Here is a 21110-nt window from a genome sequence, read left to right on the forward strand (position 1 = left end):
CACTTAACGCCAAATCATTTGAATTGAGAGTTTGTGTTTTTCTTTTTGGCTGCATAAATTTTTAATTATTTTTTTAGACTTGTTTTTAAGGTTTTATTGGTATTGTTTAAAAGTAATTTGCAGAGTTGTATTTTTATTTATTTATTTTTTTATTTTATGGTCTGTTGTGGTGCTACCTTATGTAATAATTCTTTGATTTCATTTGCTGTGTAATATTTATTTCTGATGTTTTTGTATTTCCGACTGTCCGTTAATATGCATTTTGTCATTTGTTGGTCATAGAACGTGCATTTTGGTTTTTCTGTAGTTTCAATTAAGTATGAGTGTTAGTTTAGTGTGTCCAATTCTAATTCTGTTCAGAATAAGGTTTTATTTTTGTTCGTTTATTACCATTTTCTTTTCAATTGTAGGTTAGTATTCATGTAATTTATTACGGGTGCATGCATCCCATTCTGCTTGCCACTTTTGTATTTTATTTTTTTTACCGATGGAATTTTGATGTTTATTTCTGTTTATTACTTCTTTGACTAGTTTGTATAACAGGCAATGAAAAAGTTGACAAACATGACTTGATATCTAGGCTAGGACAATTTCTTTTCCTTTTTATGTCTAATAGGTGACAGAAGGGAGTAGAGTAGCATGTGACGCAATGGGGGGGGGGCCAGACAATGCCGGTAGGACCTTGCTAGTGGATTAAGAAACAGCTTGTCGCCTGGGTGGTCCCATTGACATGAATTCAGGAAATTTCACATGGTTGAATCTAATGAAGATTCAAATAGTGATGGAAAGGAAGGTGTTTTTAAGATAATCGGTTGCATATCTCACCCAAGCCTATGCATCTGAGTCGCCTTGTAGGGGTTCCAGCAAGATCTGTTAACATTCAGACTTTTTTTTTTTTTTTTAAGTAATCTATTCTAAATTACTCATCTGTTTATACAAATAGACAGAAACATCTGCCTAAAACTGCAGAACTTAGGTGATGGGCAAGTTCAATCTCCAGAATTCTTTTAATTAACTTAGATTATAATATATGGGACATGTTCATAGTAAAGCTTTTATTTTTGCTGCTAAAGACGCCTCGTTCTCCACAACCCTTTAAATAAAAATTAATTAAAACGAAGTCTTTGTTTAATAATTTAATTTATTTCAAAATTTATTTTTTTAAGGTCATTGTATCTACAGAGTACGAGTTAAAAAATAAAAATTTATAAAATTTATTTCAACAGATTGTTAAAAACTTTATAAAACTTGTTAATCTGCCTTAACAAAAAAAAAATGTGGAAAATCTTCACAACCAAAAACTATTATATAATACATTATATAAAAGGCATATAATATTTAGTATTTACTTTGGTGCTTAATATGCAAGTAAAGATTAGTAATATGAAATTTATAACTGAAATCCATGTTTCATTCCTGTATGAAATTAGGCTAAATACCTAATGATTTCCTGATGGAATGAAACAGACGCCTTTGTAGCTTACTTGCTATAGATTATGGCAAAATAATCTACCTCCTTGAGGCTTCTATAAGCAGATAATGTTGAATTTTGCTAACTAAAACTTTCAAATAAGTTCTGGTCAGAGCTACCCAACAATTGTTTCTTTTTTTTTTTATACAAGTATTGGTCTGTCAATTATTTTATGCATACAGAATTCAATATTCTTTGATTTTGTTTGAAATTAAGTATCCAAATTGTGCAAAACGTTAGGATAAATGATTTATGCTTTTTGTGTAATTATCAAGGATAACATTTAGTAATGATTAAAATATTAGCAAATTCAAATTGTTTTTAAATTTCTGTTCGGAAAAAAATAATAAAAAAAATAAAAATATATGAAAGTGGCATGGGAGAAGCAAAAATCATTCCAATTTATTTCATTTTAGCTCCAGAGGAGAAAAGCTTCATCCATAAGAGGAATGGCTTTTATAATTTGGTATTTTCTCCAACAAGAATGTTGAAAAATTCAAATCAGCAGAGACAAAAAAAAAAAAAAAAAAAAAAAAAAAAAAAAAAAGAAAAACGGTACAAAGAAAACATTCAAAATACAAGATTTTCATGAAATTTATAAATAAAATTTTTAAAAATTAAAAAAAAAAAAAAAAAAAAAAAGACGATTTGAACAATTTTTTCATTGAGCGAAGTAAAAAAAAAAAAAAAAAAAAATAGTTGTTTAATGCACCCCACCCCCTCAAACATATATACACTTCTATTTATAAATTGCCAATATACACTCGCTTCAGTATCGGTCCTGTGAAGAACTGTTTGCTATTGAGGGGTTATTTTGTGACCTTTCTTCCTCGAATACATTGTAAGAAAGCAGAGATTTCCGTTTCGCTGGACCTAGAAAAAATAAAAAGTTTTTAAATTTTTACTGTAAAAAAAATATTTGCTTAAGCAAGATTTAACTCTTAAGTAAAAGTAGTCATTTATTTCATGGTATATCAACCCTTTTGGGGTATTCATGTTGCATTCAGTTATTTTGTAGAAGGTTTTTATTTTTCAAGTTATTTGTATCTTCATTGTAGGGTTTGGTTGTCTTGTAGATTTTATTGTTTTTGTTCCGTACCCAACAGAACACGAGTTTTGCAATGCAGAGGGGAAAAGGGTTATACTATTAATATTTGGTACAGAAAAAAATCAGTCGGGGGAAGTAGGGGAGAAAAAAAAAAGGAGGAAACAGAGGAAACCAAAAAAAAAAAACAAAAAAAAAAGGGAGGAAACAAAAACAAAAAAAAAAAAAAAAGGGAGGAAACAAAAAACCAAAAAAAAAAAAAAAAAAAAAGGGAGGAAACAAAAACCAAAACAAAAAAAAAAGGGAGGAAACAAAAAAAAAGGGAAACAAAAAAAAAAGGGAGGAAACAAAAAAAAAAGGGAGGAAACAAAAAAAAAAGGGAGGAAACAAAAAAAAAAGGGAGGAAACAAAAAAAAAAGGGAGGAAACAAAAAAAAAAGGGAGGAAACAAAAAAAAAAGGGAGGAAACAAAAAAAAAAGGGAGGAAACAAAAAAAAAAGGAGGAAACAAAAAAAAAAGGGAGGAAACAAAAAAAAAGGGAGGAAACAAAAAAAAGGGAGGAAACAAAAAAAAAAGGGAGAAAACAAAAAAAAAAGGGAGAAAACAAAAAAAAAAGGGAGGAAACAAAAAAAAAAGGGAGGAAACAAAAAAAGGGAGGAAACAAAAAAAGGGAGGAAACAAAAAAAGGGAGGAAACAAAAAAAGGGAGGAAACAAAAAAAGGGAGGAAAAAAGAGGGGCTGTTTTTGTAGAACACAAAAGTTTTGCAAAAGAGAATAGAAAAAACAAAAAACATCAATGTTAGGCGCATTTCATCTCAGGAAGCCAATATCTTCAGACAGCCTGATCTGGCAGCACCAGTTAAGTAAAAGTAAACTAGTCCACTTTTTCCTAAATTTGTTAAAATGCTTAAGTGCATCTGGATTAATTCCAAAAGTCAAAAAATATTAAGGAAATAATTTTTTTGTCCATTGTGAATTGTTCAAAACTAATTGACTTCATTTTTTCATTTCAATACAGCATCTGAAGAGGAACTCTCTAGTGCTCATAATTACTGCAATGCAAGAATTATAAGCGTATAGTATATGACGTTTCTGAATTTGAGATGAGGATTGTTATTTGTATTCTAGTACATGTTTTATTTAAAATTCAATATTAGTATTTCTACCGGCTTTTCAAGCCATCTGGGAAACACATTTTCATAATTTCCTTCGAGTGAGGTTTCTGACAAATAATCAACTGTCTGTATTCATTTCATTAACTCGAGTGATAATTGTTTTTTTATAACTAGTGACTGTTAAAAATAAAATTTGTGAAATCATTTGATACAGTTTCTAAACAGAAAAGCGAGTGATAAATGCTGATGTTTATGTTGAATTCTAGATACAACATATGCTAGGCACTTTCTTATATTCCATTTTCTAAGAATTATATCCCCCCTTATTAAAATCTTATCAAGCAATATGTAAAATTAAAACTTTAATTAACAACTAAGTTTTAAATTTAGTTAAAACTTGCTTCATTCATTCTGAATTCATTTTTAAGAGACGTTAGTCAAATTACCAGGCTTACAAAAGATGGTTTTACCAAGTATTAACAGAGTCAATCAAATGAGGTTTCAGTTAAAAATGATATTAGCACTCATAAGCAAGCATAGGAGTGTGATTGTCTGAGGAATGGTCTCTACCGACTGTCAATTTATGGACTTTATATACAAGGTATTTGGACATGCTCAAAGAGTTAAAGAAGAAAAAAAAAAAAAAAAAAAAAAAAAAAAAATCAAGAGTTTAATCCTCTTAGGACTAGAGGCAAAATTACTGTCAAATATTAAAATAATTTTAACATTTAAGATTTATTGTACATACTGTGCAGGCAGCATTTTTCCAGAGTTCATGTTTAAAAGCATGTCTATGCACCCCCAATATCAAAATAGGTTAGTTCCAATTGAATCCATAAACCCATTTTAAAGGTTATTTGATATTTCTTGATTTTTATTAAAGTTTCACTTTCTAAAGAAATGCCATCTTTATTTATAAAGGTTAAAAATCAACTTCCAATATGCAAATAAGAGTTTACAAATATAGTTATAAATCTTGTGAAGAAATGAAAAGGATAACTCACCAACATAACTCAACAAAACTGGAAGGAACATGAGACCATGAGCAGCGCCAAAGATTACAATTCCAAGATACATTCGGAAGTAAAAGATTTGGAAAATTTGGGATTTAGAAAAAGCAAGAACGATGATTCCACCAAGTTTGGTCAGTGTAATGCCGCTCAATACCTGGATTAAAAATAAAATTTCCAGAAATAAAATTAAAAACTTTATGCAAAAATAAAGATAAAAAATAAATTCATAGTAGCCAAAAAGATTCTAAAATTTAAATCAAAGTTTTCTTAAAAAAGATAAATCAATGGAGTAGAAAATGGTTTTACTTCCAGCAGCCTCATAAATTTCAGAATGAGGATTAAAGGTTAAAAGGAATCAAGTTTCTGACAGGGGGACAAGAATTGCTTTTTTTCTCTGGGTCAGAATCAATTCATGTAACACTTATTGGCTAATTTTGACTGAAATAATTTTTTTTTTTTTTAACTCCTTACAGCAAGTGGCTTCATGCCTTGTGTGAAGCGATTAAAAAAAAAAAAAAAAAAAAAAATTAAAAGCCCAAAACTTAAACTAATAATTTACATCGCCCCCAAAAAGAAGTCGGTTAACGTTGATTGATGACTTGGATATTCAAAGTTAGAATCCAGTTCATCCACAAAATCATTTAAGATGTTGGCAACCTTCAGTCTTTCCTGTAAGTACCCAATGTCTTTCTACAAAGAATTGACCAGAAAAATAAACCAGTGCCAACAACAGAATTATCCAATTCATAGGATATTAAAGAATCCCCTCCAAAATCTGAATGAAAACTTGACAATTCATCCCCATAGCATGTTGAAAAGTGTGCAGCATGGTAAATTCTGCTGGTCTGGTCATGCTTAGGAACTGAGTTTTGGAATTAGAAAAAGAACATCTGAAGTAGCAGTCATGATATGGGAAAGCCAAGTAAACCACGGAAAGGATGGACTTGAAAGACGGATGGAAAACACCTGGCCAAAGATTTGAAGTTAATTTCTAAAAGACTGTCCAGCATGTAAAAGAGTAATTTGTTTAACCAGCATATCGACCTTCTTTGCGCCATTTAATGCATATCGACCTTCTTTGCGCCATTTAATGCATATCAATCTTCTTTCGGTTATTTAATGCTGTATACAAGATTCAAATTTGATACTTTTTGGAGTCGATTTTCGCTGGGTATATTTGGGCAATGTGTTGGCATAGTTTGTTATTTGATGGCATTTATATTTTATGGTAAAGATTTGCTCTTTTTAGGAAATTTGGAATGGTTTTTAAGGTTTTTTTTCAAAGAGTTCTTTAAAGTGTGGCCTTGTGTGAGGTCATAGCAGTCAAGTAAAAAGTGTTTCACTGTATAGGGTTCGTGACATGGAATACATTTGGGAGGTTCTTCACTTTTATGTGGAAGCGAGTTATGTATGCGTGTCCTAATCCAGATACGTGATAAGACTACTTCTTTACATGATTTTCTGGTATCTAGAAGTTTTTTTTTTTTTTTTTTTTTTTTTAAGTAATTTGAAAGTTTGCTGTTTTGGCAATTGTTCCCGTTTTACATAAATTGAGCACCCACACGTTGACGCTTCTCCAACAAAAATTTCGGTAAATGTGTATTTCAACGGCGTAAATTAAAGTTTTTACTTGAGTGGTGGCCATAAAGTGGGTGATCATTATATGTTAAATTATTAACGAAAAGTGATCCCCCCACTTTATTTAAACTAACAATTCTTCATATCTTGGAAACTACTTGTTTGCTGGAATTTTAACTGTTATTTTCGTTTTCAACATTCTCAAAAACTTAGGTCTTAATTTTCCAAGTTTTTTTTCTATAGTGTGGAAAGTCGATTGTCTGCCTCTTTCTGGTCTTATATTCCAAACATTTCCAATAGGTGTTGCTAGCAGTGTATCATTCAAAAACAAGAGGTTGTGAAGTTTTGCTAAAATGTCTCATAATATTTGATTTTCTTAAATAAAAAAAATTAAAAAAAACTACTTGATCGATTTACGTGATTTTTGGAATATGACATTTTCATGCAGTGACAAGTACGTACATTATAAAGATTTTTTTTTCAGATTTTTATAGTAAAAAAGATTACTTGTGGACCATTTATAGACTTGCACCGAAAAGAAACTTCAAAGAAACGCGTCAAACACACTTACCGAGCTGCCCATATAAGCAGTTGCATATCTGGCACGTTCAACTTTGGTTCCTTCCGAAGAGAAAGCAAACTCACGAACGATGTGAGAACAGAACTCCACAGAAATACCTATTGCCTGAAGAATAGAAAAATAATTTTTTAGAATCACAAGAAAACAAAAATAGCATAGGGTTATTTTAGCCTTCAATAATAAAATATAGGAAGGGTGGAGGACAGGAAAAGATTTTAGGAAAGAGGGGGGGGGATTTAAAATCGCAGCATTCAAATATCTGCTCTTGCCAAAATATTTGAAAACTAGTCATCAACATAATTTGTATTAATTTAGATAAAATATCATTTACTGAAATCTAATGCATGCATAATATGTAGACATGTGCGATGCATGACCAAATTGATTTGTTGAATTTAGTATGCATGTGGCTGATGTCTGATCACGTTAAAAAAAAAAAAAAAAAAAGGTTTAAAATAATTCTTAGACGGAGATAGTTTTCATGAGTAATTGTTACCTAACCATGAAAGCTAATCGGGATTCAGTAATGGCTACTCCACACAAGCCCGTCAATAAACCATAACTGTTAAGAGAAAATTCATTTTGAAAAGGAGTTATGTTCGTTTTTTTTGCTGTTATAGTTTTTGATATTTGCTAAAATGGGTTATCCCATAAAAAAAAAAAAAAAAAAAAAAAAAAAAAAATGAAACAAATTAAAATTTTTCTCATTTTTAACTTGATAAAACCAATGTAATTGTTTTTACCTATTTTCTTTAATTTACAAAATAAGCAAGAGTTGTGCCAACTCTTCAAAATGAGATCGAACTACTTAATTCAAGTTAAATTTACTTAAAATAGCAACACCCTATCTTTTTTATACTAAGGTTAACTAGTTTACAATTACTGTCTCAGAGAACAGTTTATTTTTTGTTGCTTTGTTTTTTTAATGATTCTGTTAAGCAATGTTTTTATTTAGTGATCAAATGATCCTTCCCATCCTTTTCTTTAGGAGGCAGACTCAAGTTTCAACATGGTGCAATCAATTTCGATATTGTAACTTAAAAGGAAAAAATGGATCAAAATCAGCATAAACAAATCATTGTACAGGCATACTAGGGAAAAGGCGGGAAGGAAATGGAGATACATAAAGTCTGTAAAAACAAATTAAAAACTTGTTTATAACCCCCCCCCAATTGAATTCAAAACATACGTTCGAAAAGTCTTATGTCGCCGTATTGGATTTAAAGAGTAATATAGACTTACCATGACAAGGTTGACAAGCGAAAGTGCATTAAAAGAAATGTCCCACAGGTACATCATTCCAAAAAGGTCTACAAGAATCATAAAAATGGTAATCACTACAAGGATGGCAGAGTGGATGTCAAATCCAAGAAGGACAAAGGTCATCATGAAGATGGCTGCCAAACAGATGCCAATGTTGATAAGAGAGTCGTGAACGAGGGTCAGATATTGCTCATAAAATACGTAGAATACACTGGAACAAGAAAACAGGTTCAGATTAAAGAACGAAAGAGAAAAGGGGGAACATTCATGTACAATACAGTGGAGAATATTCATCCCAAACTAAAGGTAGATGTTTTTAATTAGGTATAAAAAAAAAAGTTCTGTTAAGTTCATAACTATTAGGTTGATACAAAAATGTTTTTTGACCTCCAACTTCATGTCAAAATAACATTTTTGCACCAACCTAATATCAAGCATATTATACTTGAAACAAAAACAAAAAAAAAAAAAAACTAACACCACTATAAAACTATACCTGTAAGGAAAGACTTTGTATCGGCCACCAGTATCCATGGATTTGGTGATGTTGTCAGCAATTTGTCTGGCATGTTTATAGGCATCGATGTAGTCAGAGGAAGTGTTCAACACTGTATGGTAACTCATAAAATACGAAGCTAAATAAAAAGGAAAAAAAAAAATAGAGTTTTGTCTCATTCAATTTGTAAATATGAAAATTATCTTCCAAGCTTTATAAAAATTTGTGTTTTGCTTCAAATCTAAATGTGCACATTTGCAAAACATTACAAAATGACATTACTTAGGAATAAGATGTTAACATCTACAAATTAAAAGATAACAGCCATATATATATATATAATTGAATATAACTATTTTATATTCATTTATATTGCGATAAGATTATCAATATTGTATTGAGAGTATTAATATAAGGAATATTGAAATGAAAAGATTCAAACTTCAAATGTTTAAGCGAGGGGGAAAGAAAAAAAAAAAAAAAACAAAAAAAAAAAACACCGACTCTTACGCCATGAATTTTCAAAGAAGCTCTTATCAGAGGAAGAAAAGCCAAAAAGACAATTACCGGTTAGCATATATTTAAAAAGCTCCAAGCACAATTTTTTATCCATTTAGGATTTGGTACTTATACAGGATATGAACCATTCTTAACATGGAGAAGCCCTTTGTTTACTTAAAATATTCTTTACTTTCACATAAGAAAAATACTGCAAAACTTGGGAGGGGGGGGGGAGCAGGGTCTGTATTCTGCACAAATACCAAAGTTTCAAAGTTTTTTATTGGCATGAACAGTGTTATATATGACTGGTTTCTTCTGTCGAAAGCAACCATTTACATTGCCTGACAAGGACTTCTGGTTTTAACCTATCATTTTTTTTTTAATTCCATTTTTACCCAAAAAAAGGCACTGTGCTACTTTGATGTAGGGGGCTACTATCAGGGACATAAGTTGCAGGGATAGTATGTAGGGAGTTAACCAGCAAGATGTCTCATATTACACTTGAACTTCTGCATGTCAGTACAGTTAGGAAAGCAGGAACCGGAAGGGAGTTCCAAAGTCTAGCAGGCCTGGGGAAGAAACTATTAAAGTAGAAATCTCTTTATATCTTGGGATTTCGCTGCTTGTCTGGTTTATTTATGTCAAAGGAGTACAAGGGCTTGTAGTTCGTCAGAGTATCCCCTGTTAAAATACTTGTAGAGCAGGCAGAGGAATGCAACATTTCGCCAATGGGGCAAAGGTTGAAGCCTAGATGACAGTTCAGAACCTATAAGGTTGGCGACTCTTTTGAACCCTGTCCAGGAGTGAGACTAGTAGCAGATGCACCAGCCCAAACGTGACAATACTCCATACATGGGCAAGTGGTGGCCTTGTAGAGGTACAGGATACTTTCAGGTGTAACTTTCTAGCATGGTAGAGGGAGCCCAACTTCCTCGCAACGTATCTGTTCCAACTCATGTTCCCTGTGAACGTTAAGCTGAGGAATTTGAAAGTACTCTCAAGTAATATATCTTTAGCCATAGCTATTAGTTGAGAAGGTTTCTTGTAATTATTGAAGGAAACAAGCTTAGTCTTGGCAGCATTAAGTGTGGCCATCCATTTTTGTCCCCATTCCACTACAGATTGGAGGTCTTCCTCTAGGGTTTCTGCTATTTCCTTAGATATGTGTTCATTCGTTCTCCCCTCGTGCCCGTTATAGAGCATGATGTCATCAGCAAATATATCCATTTCAGAGAATTTTATCAGGAAGGTTATTTATGAATATTAATAAAGGTCTAAGGACAGACTCCCGAGGTACACCCACATTTATATCATTGTTTAGATGTATGACCGTCAAGGACAACCTGGATTCTTCTCTCATTTAAGGAGGATTTAATTATGTTAAGTAATCGTCCAGTAATACCATAGGATCTAATTTTCCGAGAAGACCATTGTGTCAGTCTGTAAAATGCCTTAGATATATCTAGAACTACCGCTCTACCATCCCCTGTTTTGTCCAGTGTATGGTATATACATTCATAGATTACAGTGATAATATCTGCTGTAGAACAGGCTTGCCTAAATCCACATTGTTGGTCGGTCAGAAGTTTAGCAGCTGTAAGATGGACTAGCGCTTGGTTATTTATGGACTCAAATGTTTTGGTGAAAAGCGAGAGAATGCTAATGGGGTGATAATTTAATGGGTCAGTTCTTTTGCCAGAATTCTTGAAAATTGGTACCACAGGAGCAGTTTTCCAGCAGTCAAGAAAACAAGATTTGTTAAGGCATTTGTAAAGTTTGGAGAAAACTGGAGCAACCTCAGCGGAGCATTTTTTTTTAATAGCACAGCTGGGATCAGATCTAGTCCACATGCTTTTGAGGTGTCTAGTTTTTTTTATGATATCATGCACCTGAGGAAGGGTTATTTTTAGATCATCTAATGTGGTGTCTGTCCGCAAAAGAAAGTTGGGGTGGGAGTGCTGAGTCCAATGAAGAGTTAGAGGCAAACCAACTGGCAAGCGCTCAAAAATCCAAAATTAAAGAAAATGAAGAAATATTAGTTTTAAAAAGTTGGGGTTTACCATGGCCTTTTTTATTTTTTATTTTTTTTTTTGGGGGGGGGGGGGGCCTGGCAGTATCTTTCCACCCTCAAAAAATCCTTTAAAATTACCACTATCACAGATTTTTTTTTTTAGGGGGGGGGGGGCGAGGGTGCTAAAAAACTAAAATAACGTTTAAAATTCCAAGAAACAAGAAGTTTCCCCAGATATGAATAAATTATAGTTTCACAAAGTGGAGGATCACTGTTCGATATCAATTTAACGCAAAATAAAAACACTCATTGAATGTTTTCGCAGATGCTAATCTTTTTCATGCTGACTGATGGTCATAGTATTGAAAAAAAAAAAAAAAAAAAAAAAAAATAGAAAAAAATGATTATCTGGAGTTCTTCAAATTCTCTTTTAAACAATTTTCATATTAAGGAAAATGATAGTATTAATAAAAATAAATTAAAAAGAAAATTTCAAACATTCAACTAAATTGTATTTGTAGGATTCTGACTATTGCATGCTTATCTCCCAACGATTTGTCTGATGTAACATCTGACCTTCATCAGAAACAGATTCCCGAATTTGACACAATACACCTGATGATGCTCGGAAGTTAAATGGGCCGAAACGTGAAATAAACATGCAAGATGAGAACATTAGTCCGAATAATGCAAATTATCAATCCTCATCTCTAAAGTTCCAAAAGATAACATTCAACCCATGTGATTTTTCTTTAAATTAAAATATATTTCTGCACTAGTAACTTATTGTTTGTTTGTATTTAAATTATTTGTTTGATTTTAATTATTTCGTTATTTTGTATTTTATCCTTTGGTTTTCATTCTTAAAATTATTCATCATTTTTCACTTTTAAAATTATTCATCATTTTATCAGTATTAGATTGTATATCACTTTAAAATCACGTAATTTTACATAGATAATATTTATATTTTATATTGAATAAAATTCAGTTCAGTATTAATCGAACTCTTTAAAAATGTTTTAATGCTCTTTTTCAAAAAGGTCCTCATATAGTATCAACAGTAACAAGTTTTACCTACCTTGCCTGCTTAGCAGTGATATACGATCAAAGGGAAAAAACTAATTTCTGTAAAAATGAGTTATCTCCCCTGCTTTAACTGGTATAGCAGTTTTTACAGTAGAACGGCACAAGATGACATGCAGAAGGCGCCACTTTGAGAACAGCGCAAGACCTCGATGACAGATTTTTCGAACTTAAATTGACATTCACAATAAAATGGTTAAAAAAAAAAAAAAAAAAAAAAAAAATTACCTGTGATGTTAGTCACATTATTTGTGGTTTTGAGATTTACTGCACTACCATAGGCAGCATGACCACTGAAATGGAAAAATAAAAAATTTAATGAAAGTAACGCATGTATACTAAAACTTAAGAAATTGAAGTGATGAACTATTATAACATCTTTTTGATGTGTGCAAGAAAGGACGACAAACTTACCCTTTTGCACAATCGGCAGTTGGATTGTCCTTAAGGAACCATGGCAAATACTTCATGAAGGAGTCTGCATCTGGACGTCCACCTATCATGACTACTTCACATGGGGCACAGTCTGAACTCTTCACTGAAAGAATAGCAATACTAAGGTTTAAGAATTGGAGGTCATGTGATTGCACAGGGGCAAATTTTTTTTTTTTTTTTTAAAGCTTTGAGAAATTTGTGTTTGCATACCATGGGGAAGAAATAAAAGAGGGAAACATTAAAAAAAAAAAAAAAAAAAAAAAATATTGCTGTGAAAATGGCTTTACAAATTCATTTTTTTTTTTAAATCTAAAATAGAAATTTAATATTTAAAAATCTTAAGCAAATTTAGCCTTGCATTCTAATATATCAGTCATTTTATGAACCTAACCCATATTGGCACTAGTAAAAAAAAAAAAAAAATGTCAATGGTATCTTTAATTTCCTTGAAAACCTTGACCCTTATTAGAAAATTTTATTAACAATTTCTAGAATACAACCACTAATATAATTATATATGCACAGAATTCTCAATTTTAGATTTCAAAAATGGTGGCCATGAGCAAGTGGATACTTTCTATTTTACCAATAAATGAATATTAAACAAAGAAAAAAATCGTTCGGATTGTGATTATGGTTCTCATCTTTAGATATTTGCCAAACATCAAAGTTATTTACTTGACCCCCCCCCCCTCAACTAGGGCTGTGTTAGACACCAGGTTGATTTTAAATTTAGAGAAACTAGTTCTCTACAAAAGTAGCTAACTGGATTCGGGGGGGGGGGGGGATTTAATTTCGATGCACAATTATTGTCCAATACCTTTAGGTGTGAACCTAAAAATATTGACAAAAAAAAAAAAAAAAATCTACCGAAAGTTGTTAGTAGTTTTATTTCAATAAAATTTATATTTTGCACCGACCTGCATAAACTACTAAGCCAAAATTGCTTGAATAGCGAATCAGCAATTAATCCTGTCTAATTTAATAAACCGATCAAAAAATCTATTTTGTAAATGAAACTGGATAAAATTATATTTACATTTGTATTCAATATAAAGTCAAAAAATATATTAAATATAAATTTATATTTAATAAATATGCAAATTTGACAGTTTTTTTTTTAAATGTTAGTTTTACTCATAAGCATACAAAATTATATATATATATATATATATATATATGATGTTTTGATATATAGTTTGGCTAAATGAAAATTTTTGCATCTATATGTAGATATAGATCTTTAAGTTAATGAATTTTTATCTTACCTGTTGAATTACAGAATTTGCCAGTGGATTTAAAGTAACGGCAACACGATTTCTGAGAAGGTGTGATCCAATCAAAATAGTCATCAATCCATGAAGATGGATTTTTGGCAATACGAGAACTAAAAAAATTTAAAACAAAAAAAAGTTTAAATTCATCTGGCAGGGAGAAACATTTGCCAATTTCATAAACATTTGAAGCTCAAAACTTACTAGTTCTTTTGCAGAGAGGACAAAAAGACTTGGCCTTCTAAAGAGTCAGTATTGCAACCACTTGTGCCACATATATCGTTCTGTCCTTTTCTGGTGGAATAATCGTGGCCATCTTCAACAACAAAATAAACTGGAGGTCCAATCGATAAGTATTCGGATAAATTATGGAAGTATTGCAGCACATAGGAATCCTGAAAGAAAGTATAAATTAATTTAGTACTATTTTATAAATTTGGAAATTCAGTATGCATGTATTTATAGGATTTATGTAAATTAAGAAAAGTTAGGTTTAACAGTCATGACTGTATATATATATATATATATATATATATAAATGATTCTGATTTGTTTAGATGGCAACTATTTTCCTAGATTTCATTTAGACATTTCAGGTATACAATGAAACCTTGCCTAATTAAGGGTTTTTATGGGTTTTTTTTAGTATGTATTTATTTAAAACTATCAATGGGATGAGAATTTGATTTTGGAAAAATTTTAAACCGTTTCAAATTAGAATTGAATATCTGAGCAACAAAGTAATCACAATTGCTGATCGCATTTTTTTTCTTTCTTAAATGCGATATGAAAAATAATGTACAAACATTATATATACAACACTTAAAAACTTGACTAAAGCAGTATCTTTTTACAGTTCATTTTATGTTTTAAAAATATTTAACATTTTTCATAAAAATAAAGCCAATGAACATTTCCTGTTAACTGAAAAGAAGTGTAAATAGGTGAATATGCATTCAATATTCACTTTAAATTGGTACTCAAGTTTTATTAGTATTCAAAAATGTTAATTCCAGCCCAATGAAACGATTCATTCAAAATGATTAGAAATAAAATTTTCTATCAAGATGAGATTACTGAAAATATTTAAGTTTCAAGATCAAATTAAGCATAAAATATTAGTTTTGTTTTTAAGCAAACAAAAAAATAAAAAATGAAAAATATCTTAAACCCAAAAAACATTTAATCTTGTTACTTATGTAGTTTAGGAATAAAACAGATGGCAATTTTAAGTTTACACCTGAATTATACATATTCTCTTTTTGAACAACTTTAAAATAGGTTCAATCTAAACTGTTAAATGACATCAAATAAGAAATTAAAAATTCTTTCTTTCGATACAATTCAATATTCATTTTAAATTAGCATTCAAGTTTTTGTTATTCAGTATTCAGAAATATTAGCAATTATTCTAATCAAATCAAGATTTAGAGTTATTACAAATAAAATGGTATTTTATTTAAGATAAGATTACTGAATATAAATATTTAAGCTTTGAAATAAAGCATACAATATTAGTTTATTCTTTCAGCAAGGAATGCAGGAGTACCTCAGGGAGTCTATCCTTGGACCTTTATTATTCCTAATATTCATAAATGACCTCCCTGATAAAATTCTGAGATGGGTATATATGCTGATGACACTACACTCTATAACAGGCACAATGGGAAAACAAATGAACACATATCTAAGGAAATGGCAGAAACACTAGAGGAAGATCAATCAGTAGTGGAATGAGGACATAATGGATAGTCACATTCAATGCTGCAAAGACTAAGCTTGTTTCCTGCAATAATTACAAGAAACCTTCTATACCACTAATAGCAATGGCCAAAGACATTACCTGATAGTACTTTTAAACTCCTCTGCCTTACGTTCACAGGGAACATGAGTTTAAATAGATACATTGAGAGCATTGCCAAGACCACTGCGAAGAATGTAGGCTCTCTACCATGCTAGAAAACTAACGCCTGAAAGTTAGTTGTAACTCTATAAGACTACCATTCGCTATGTATGGAGTAGTTGTCACACTTGAGCTGGTGCATCTGCTACTAGTCTCACTCCTAAACAGGGTTCAAAAGAGTCGCCAACCTGATAGGTCCTGAACTGTCATCTAAGCTTCAGCTTCTGTCCCATCGACGAAATTTTGCATCCCTCTGCCTGTTCTACAAGTATTTTAATGTTGAATGCTCTGATGAACTACAAGCACTTATACCCCTTTGACGTAAATACAGACAAACCCAACTAGCAGCTAAATCTCACCCCTACACAGAGATCCCTAGATGTAAGAGCTTTCTACTCCAGTAATTTCTTCCCCGGAACTGCTAGACTTTGGAACTTCTTCCGGGTCCCTGCTTTCCAAACTATGCAAACATGAAAGTCAAATGTCATGTGAACAGACATCTTGCTGCCCAACTCCCTACATAGTAGCCCCCTACATCAAAGTGGCTATGTGCCTTGTTTGGGGTGAAAATGTAATTTTAAAAAAAAGTTAAAAATGTACAATTAAAATTTCATTATAGGGAATTCAAAACAAGCTAAAGCTGTATGATATATGTACACATGAAAAATTAACAAATCACATGAATTGATCACATTTTATTTTTCTAAAAAAATAACTTGAGCGAATTTGAGTTTTTCAATGCCTTTCCTATTAAGAAAAGCTTTAAAATCTTGCAAGGTTAAATTACTTGGAGTTGTCTCCCTTTTTGTTTTCAAGCTGGGATGAAAGTCTCAGTTTGGCTATAAATCTGATTCTTATTTAACTGATTAGTTTCTGATTTTCGATATATAATATTTTCTTTCCATCATAGGTACATTCATTATACAGATTTCTATCTTTGTTGCTTGTCCAGAATTCTCCCTATATTAACAAATTCTGGTTTCAGAATTTTTGTTCATAGTATTTTCTATATTAATATTGTAGTAATAAAATGTTTACAAACGTTCAATTTGTAAGATATCAGCCTCATTTACTGCCGAAATAAGGCCGTAAAAGATTAATTGAACAAAATTATTTCATCCATAGCTGGAATGTATGGGAGAATTATAACTTAATTTCAACAGTATTCAAGCTTAAGTAAACAAGACATTCTACAGAATTCGAATTGCTTGATGACTCCAGAACCTACATCTGTTCATTCTCCCAATTAAGCCCCCATAACCTTTTCAAAATGGTAAAATAAATCTTAAACATTTACCTGAGGCATTGACAAACTTTGATCAAGTCCAATGTCGACATGCATCATGAATGAACCAGACAAACAGAACCAGAAAGAAAATACAACAATCTGAAATATAAAACGAATACAATTAATACAGAAACTAAGTATCCCGGCATTGCTTGGGGAAAAATATACTTTTAATTTAAAGAAAATCAGAATATTAAAAAAAAAAAAAAAAAAAAAAAGTGACGCGTTTGCTGTTGCGTTCATCACAAAACCGGAAGTGACATAGGTTTAAATTAATGCTAGACAATCTAAAAGAGAGGATGACTAAGATATCAGCAAAAAAAGCGACCCTTCCCTATAGAAAAGTGCTCAGTTGAGGGTGAAGGAATTAATGTTTTAGGCCAATTTTTCGATATTTGTCTTCCGAAGGATAGAGCTTCATAATGATAGCGATTTTGTGAAAATCCGTTGTCTTTGTCAAAAGTTTTAGGCAAACATACAAACATACAGATGGGTTTATATTATACCTATTTACTATGCCTCCCCACGGGACAGAGTTAGACACTAGGGTCGTTTTTTAACGTGGAGAAAAGGTACAAAAATAAAAATTGTCTCAGTCGTGAAGGATTTCTCCTTCACCGAAAGAGAACAAGAAATAGAAGTGCAGCACCTGAACAGATACTACACTTTGATCTTGTCCCGAAGGCCAAGCAATAGTAACAGATTTATCCAACTTAAAAAAAAAAAAAAGTGTAATTTGTTTATAAATTTAAAGAATGGGTTAATAAAAAAATAAGTCATTTCTTTCAACATCTGATAACATCCCAAAACTGAACAGGGTAATAAATAGGTTCTTGACAGTTAAAGATTTTTTTTTTTTTTAGTCATGTTCACCCCCAAAGGCATACAGCCACTTGGACATAATGGGCTACTATTTGGGACCATGCTTACGGGAGATTAGAAAGATGAAAATTTACATTTAAATTTCTGCATTTCAATACAGTCAGGGAAGCAGACAACTAAGAGGGAATTCCAAAGTCAAATAGGAAACAAAGCTTTTCATCATCTAAGAACATCTACAGTGAAGGAGTGGGATTTTGTTGCTAAACAGGTTTTTCGGAGAGGGGGGGGTATACATTAAAGGGACTACGAATGCAAAGAGTTCAAGCATATTCCATTAAAATACTTGTAAAACAGATACAGGTATGCAACACTGCAGTGATGGGACAGAGGTTGGAGTTTAGTTGACAGTGTGGGATCTATTAGAGGGAGAGACTAGTGATAAATACACCAGCTCAGATGTAGCAATAATACTCCATAAATGAGGGAAGTGGCTTTGTAGAGGTACAGGATGCTTTCGGGTGAGTAATTTTCTAGTACAGTAAAGGAAATCCATCTTTGCAACGTCTGTTCGAGTTCATGTCTGTGAATGCTAAGCCGAGGAGTTTGAAGGAAGAGTTCTCAAGTGTTATTAGTCATAGCTATTGGTAGTTGAGATAGTTTGTAATTGTTAAAGCAAAGTTTAGTCTTAGTAGCATTAAACGTTACCATTCATTTACTGACCCATTCCACTACAGACAGGAAGTAATTTTCTAGAGATTCTGCCACTGCCTTAGGGGTTATTAAGGGGAATGTACCCTTTCAAACACTGAAAGTGCAGCCTCACAACTAGATGCAAACATAAGGGTGAAGTTCTAGAAAAAACAATTCACGTCATTTATCAGGATTGCAGTCAAAATAAAAACCTGTATTACAAGTAATTTGAGTAAAGAAATTTTTCAAATGCTACAAAGAGTTAATATACAGAGGACTTGTTCAAGCTTGCTGAAAAATAGTGGATAGAACTGCAAATTTGGCATTGAACACTCAAGATATCTGAAAGGTCATTTGGTGCAACTCAGACTGTACCGAGGACTATGTGTACTTTGTAGTCATATACAGATTTATTATTGGCGTTAAACTTATTTTAGAAAAAATTGATTTGCACTGTAATTTCCTTTTGGAAAATTTTTAAAAACTTACGGTGCCCCCTTTTCAGGGGCTAGATTTTTCCCCCATTAAACTGGCTGTGGCAAAATGACTAAGGTCCTGAATAATGTTTTTGATCAAACAGTCTAACAAATATCGATGCCCTTCAGTAACAAGCCAGGTTTTTTGTGCATGCTAATATATAAGACTTTGCCTATCCACTTTTTACAGCCAATGAAAACCTAAAACCCATGCCAATTATTAATCACAACACAAAATTATAAAACAAGACTTGTCCAGAATCCCATGGAGAAAAAAAAAAAAAAAAAAAAAAAATCTATGTTCATACTTGTGACAGAAATTATTGTACACTAAAAATCATGTAAATTTATCAATTAGTTTTATTTTTTTATAAAGAAAATCATTCAGTGAATTTTAGTTTTTTCCTATGCTCCCCTCCCATGTTAAGAATGGCTTTCTAGAATCTAAAATTATCTGAAGTTTTCTCCCTTGTTCTTTCAAACTTTTTTCAAGCTGGTGTCACATGACCGCTCATCCTTTAGCCATAAAATTTGGTTTTCTTATTCAAAATAAATCTACTTGATAGAGTTACGTGATTTTTGGTGTACAATTTCTTTCCGTCATAGATATATAATACATCATACAGATTGTTATTTTCGTTTTATTCATGGAGGGAATTGTGAACAATACCAAACAAAATTAGGTTTAACAAATCCAGACATCATATCGATACTTTCAAATCTAAACAAAAAGAATTTAATATTTTACATATGCTATTTTATTTAAAAAAACCAAAAAAAAACCGATAAACCTGAACTCGATAAGTTATTTTATCTTCAATGTGCACCATAACTTGGATTTAAATTTCATTTCTGGTGCTTATTAAGCTATAGTCAAATCTTTTTTTTAATATATATCGTTTTAAGCAAAAACAATATGGTGTACTTAATTATATTGAAAATAGCAATATATCCAAAAATTATGAAAATTCATTGAGTAGAACTGATAGTGTTTTTAATAAAAGAAAAAAAAAAGTATCACTATAGACATATATTGCAGCCATGACAATCTAAAATATTTTTTTCCATTGTTATGTCTCCAGCATGTACTTCCTACTTTATAACATCGAAAATGTGACTACCCAATTTTCCATAAAAATCACTTTTAATTATAAATATCTACTTGAATTTACGTAATTTGTCAGAACAAATATGTACGTAATATTTTTTTTTTCTGCTTATAAAAAAAAAAAAAAAAAAAAAAAAAGTCAATCTGTCGACCAAGCACCAAATTTTTAATCCTTTGTAAACTTGTACTTCCGCTAAAGTAATACGGAAACAAAAAGTATCTTATGTAATTTGTACAGCCAATTTTAAATTCAGTATTGACAGATTAATGCACAAGTCTAATCAGCTCAGTAAAGATTAAAATTAATCCTAGTCGTCTTCATACCTGCATGCAAAACCTGACAATATTGACATTATGCAGCCATTTTAGTTTTATTCTTTAGCTTCAGATTTAACAGTCAATTTATCAATAAAAATTGATAATCTCCAAATCTATTGAAGAGAATTGATTGGTTTAAATAAAATGATTTGAAATGGAAAGATGGAAGAGGGGAGGATTAAAAACCTGAAGGGTTAACATTATCCTATAATAGTATTAATTTTGTATTAAGTGTTTGTGTTAATATTAGACATCTTTTTACTTAAAGTAAAAAGGTAAGGCCTAAATTTACTTATAAAAATAGTGAAACTTCGATAAATCCACCACATACTTCAACTTGTCTATAATGGATGCTCATTTGCAAGAGAAGTGTAAAAAAGTTTGAAATAAAACTTAATATACTTACCACAATAGGTCGAACCCAGTTCTTGGTGATAAATCTGGCATAATAGTTTTTGACAAGAGAGAACAAACAACCTTCATGCATCTCTTTATTCTTGTTTTTAAATTTGATGCAGCAGAGAACGTCAGATCTGTTGCTCTGTGGGAGGGAAAATAAAATGCATCAGATTTATGAAAGATCAGCTTTAGTCAGGAAAATTTTGAGGCAAGGAATTTTAATTTATATCCGAGTTGAG

General features: G+C 31.4%; 1 protein-coding gene across 1 annotated transcript in view; it reads right to left on the minus strand.

Moving 5' to 3' along the window:
- Positions 1-2159: 2159 nt before the first annotated feature.
- LOC145294071 (NPC intracellular cholesterol transporter 1-like) overlaps positions 2160-21110 on the minus strand; it is an 84705-nt gene continuing 65754 nt past the window's right edge. Inside the window, exons 12-22 of the mRNA XM_080141073.1 lie at positions 20879-21013; positions 17068-17157; positions 14072-14262; positions 13862-13980; positions 12573-12696; positions 12387-12451; positions 8561-8699; positions 8044-8275; positions 6793-6906; positions 4635-4797; positions 2160-2344 (exon numbers count right to left, since the gene is read on the minus strand). Of these exons, the coding sequence (XP_079997199.1) occupies positions 2241-2344; positions 4635-4797; positions 6793-6906; positions 8044-8275; positions 8561-8699; positions 12387-12451; positions 12573-12696; positions 13862-13980; positions 14072-14262; positions 17068-17157; positions 20879-21013 (1476 nt within the window). The 3' untranslated portion in view covers positions 2160-2240. The remainder of the gene's footprint in view (positions 2345-4634; positions 4798-6792; positions 6907-8043; positions 8276-8560; positions 8700-12386; positions 12452-12572; positions 12697-13861; positions 13981-14071; positions 14263-17067; positions 17158-20878; positions 21014-21110) is intronic.

The sequence above is a fragment of the Euprymna scolopes genome, chromosome 15, assembly GCF_053919585.1.
Source record: "Euprymna scolopes isolate OS-2025 chromosome 15, ASM5391958v1, whole genome shotgun sequence".
NCBI classification, from domain to species: domain Eukaryota; kingdom Metazoa; phylum Mollusca; class Cephalopoda; order Sepiida; family Sepiolidae; genus Euprymna; species Euprymna scolopes.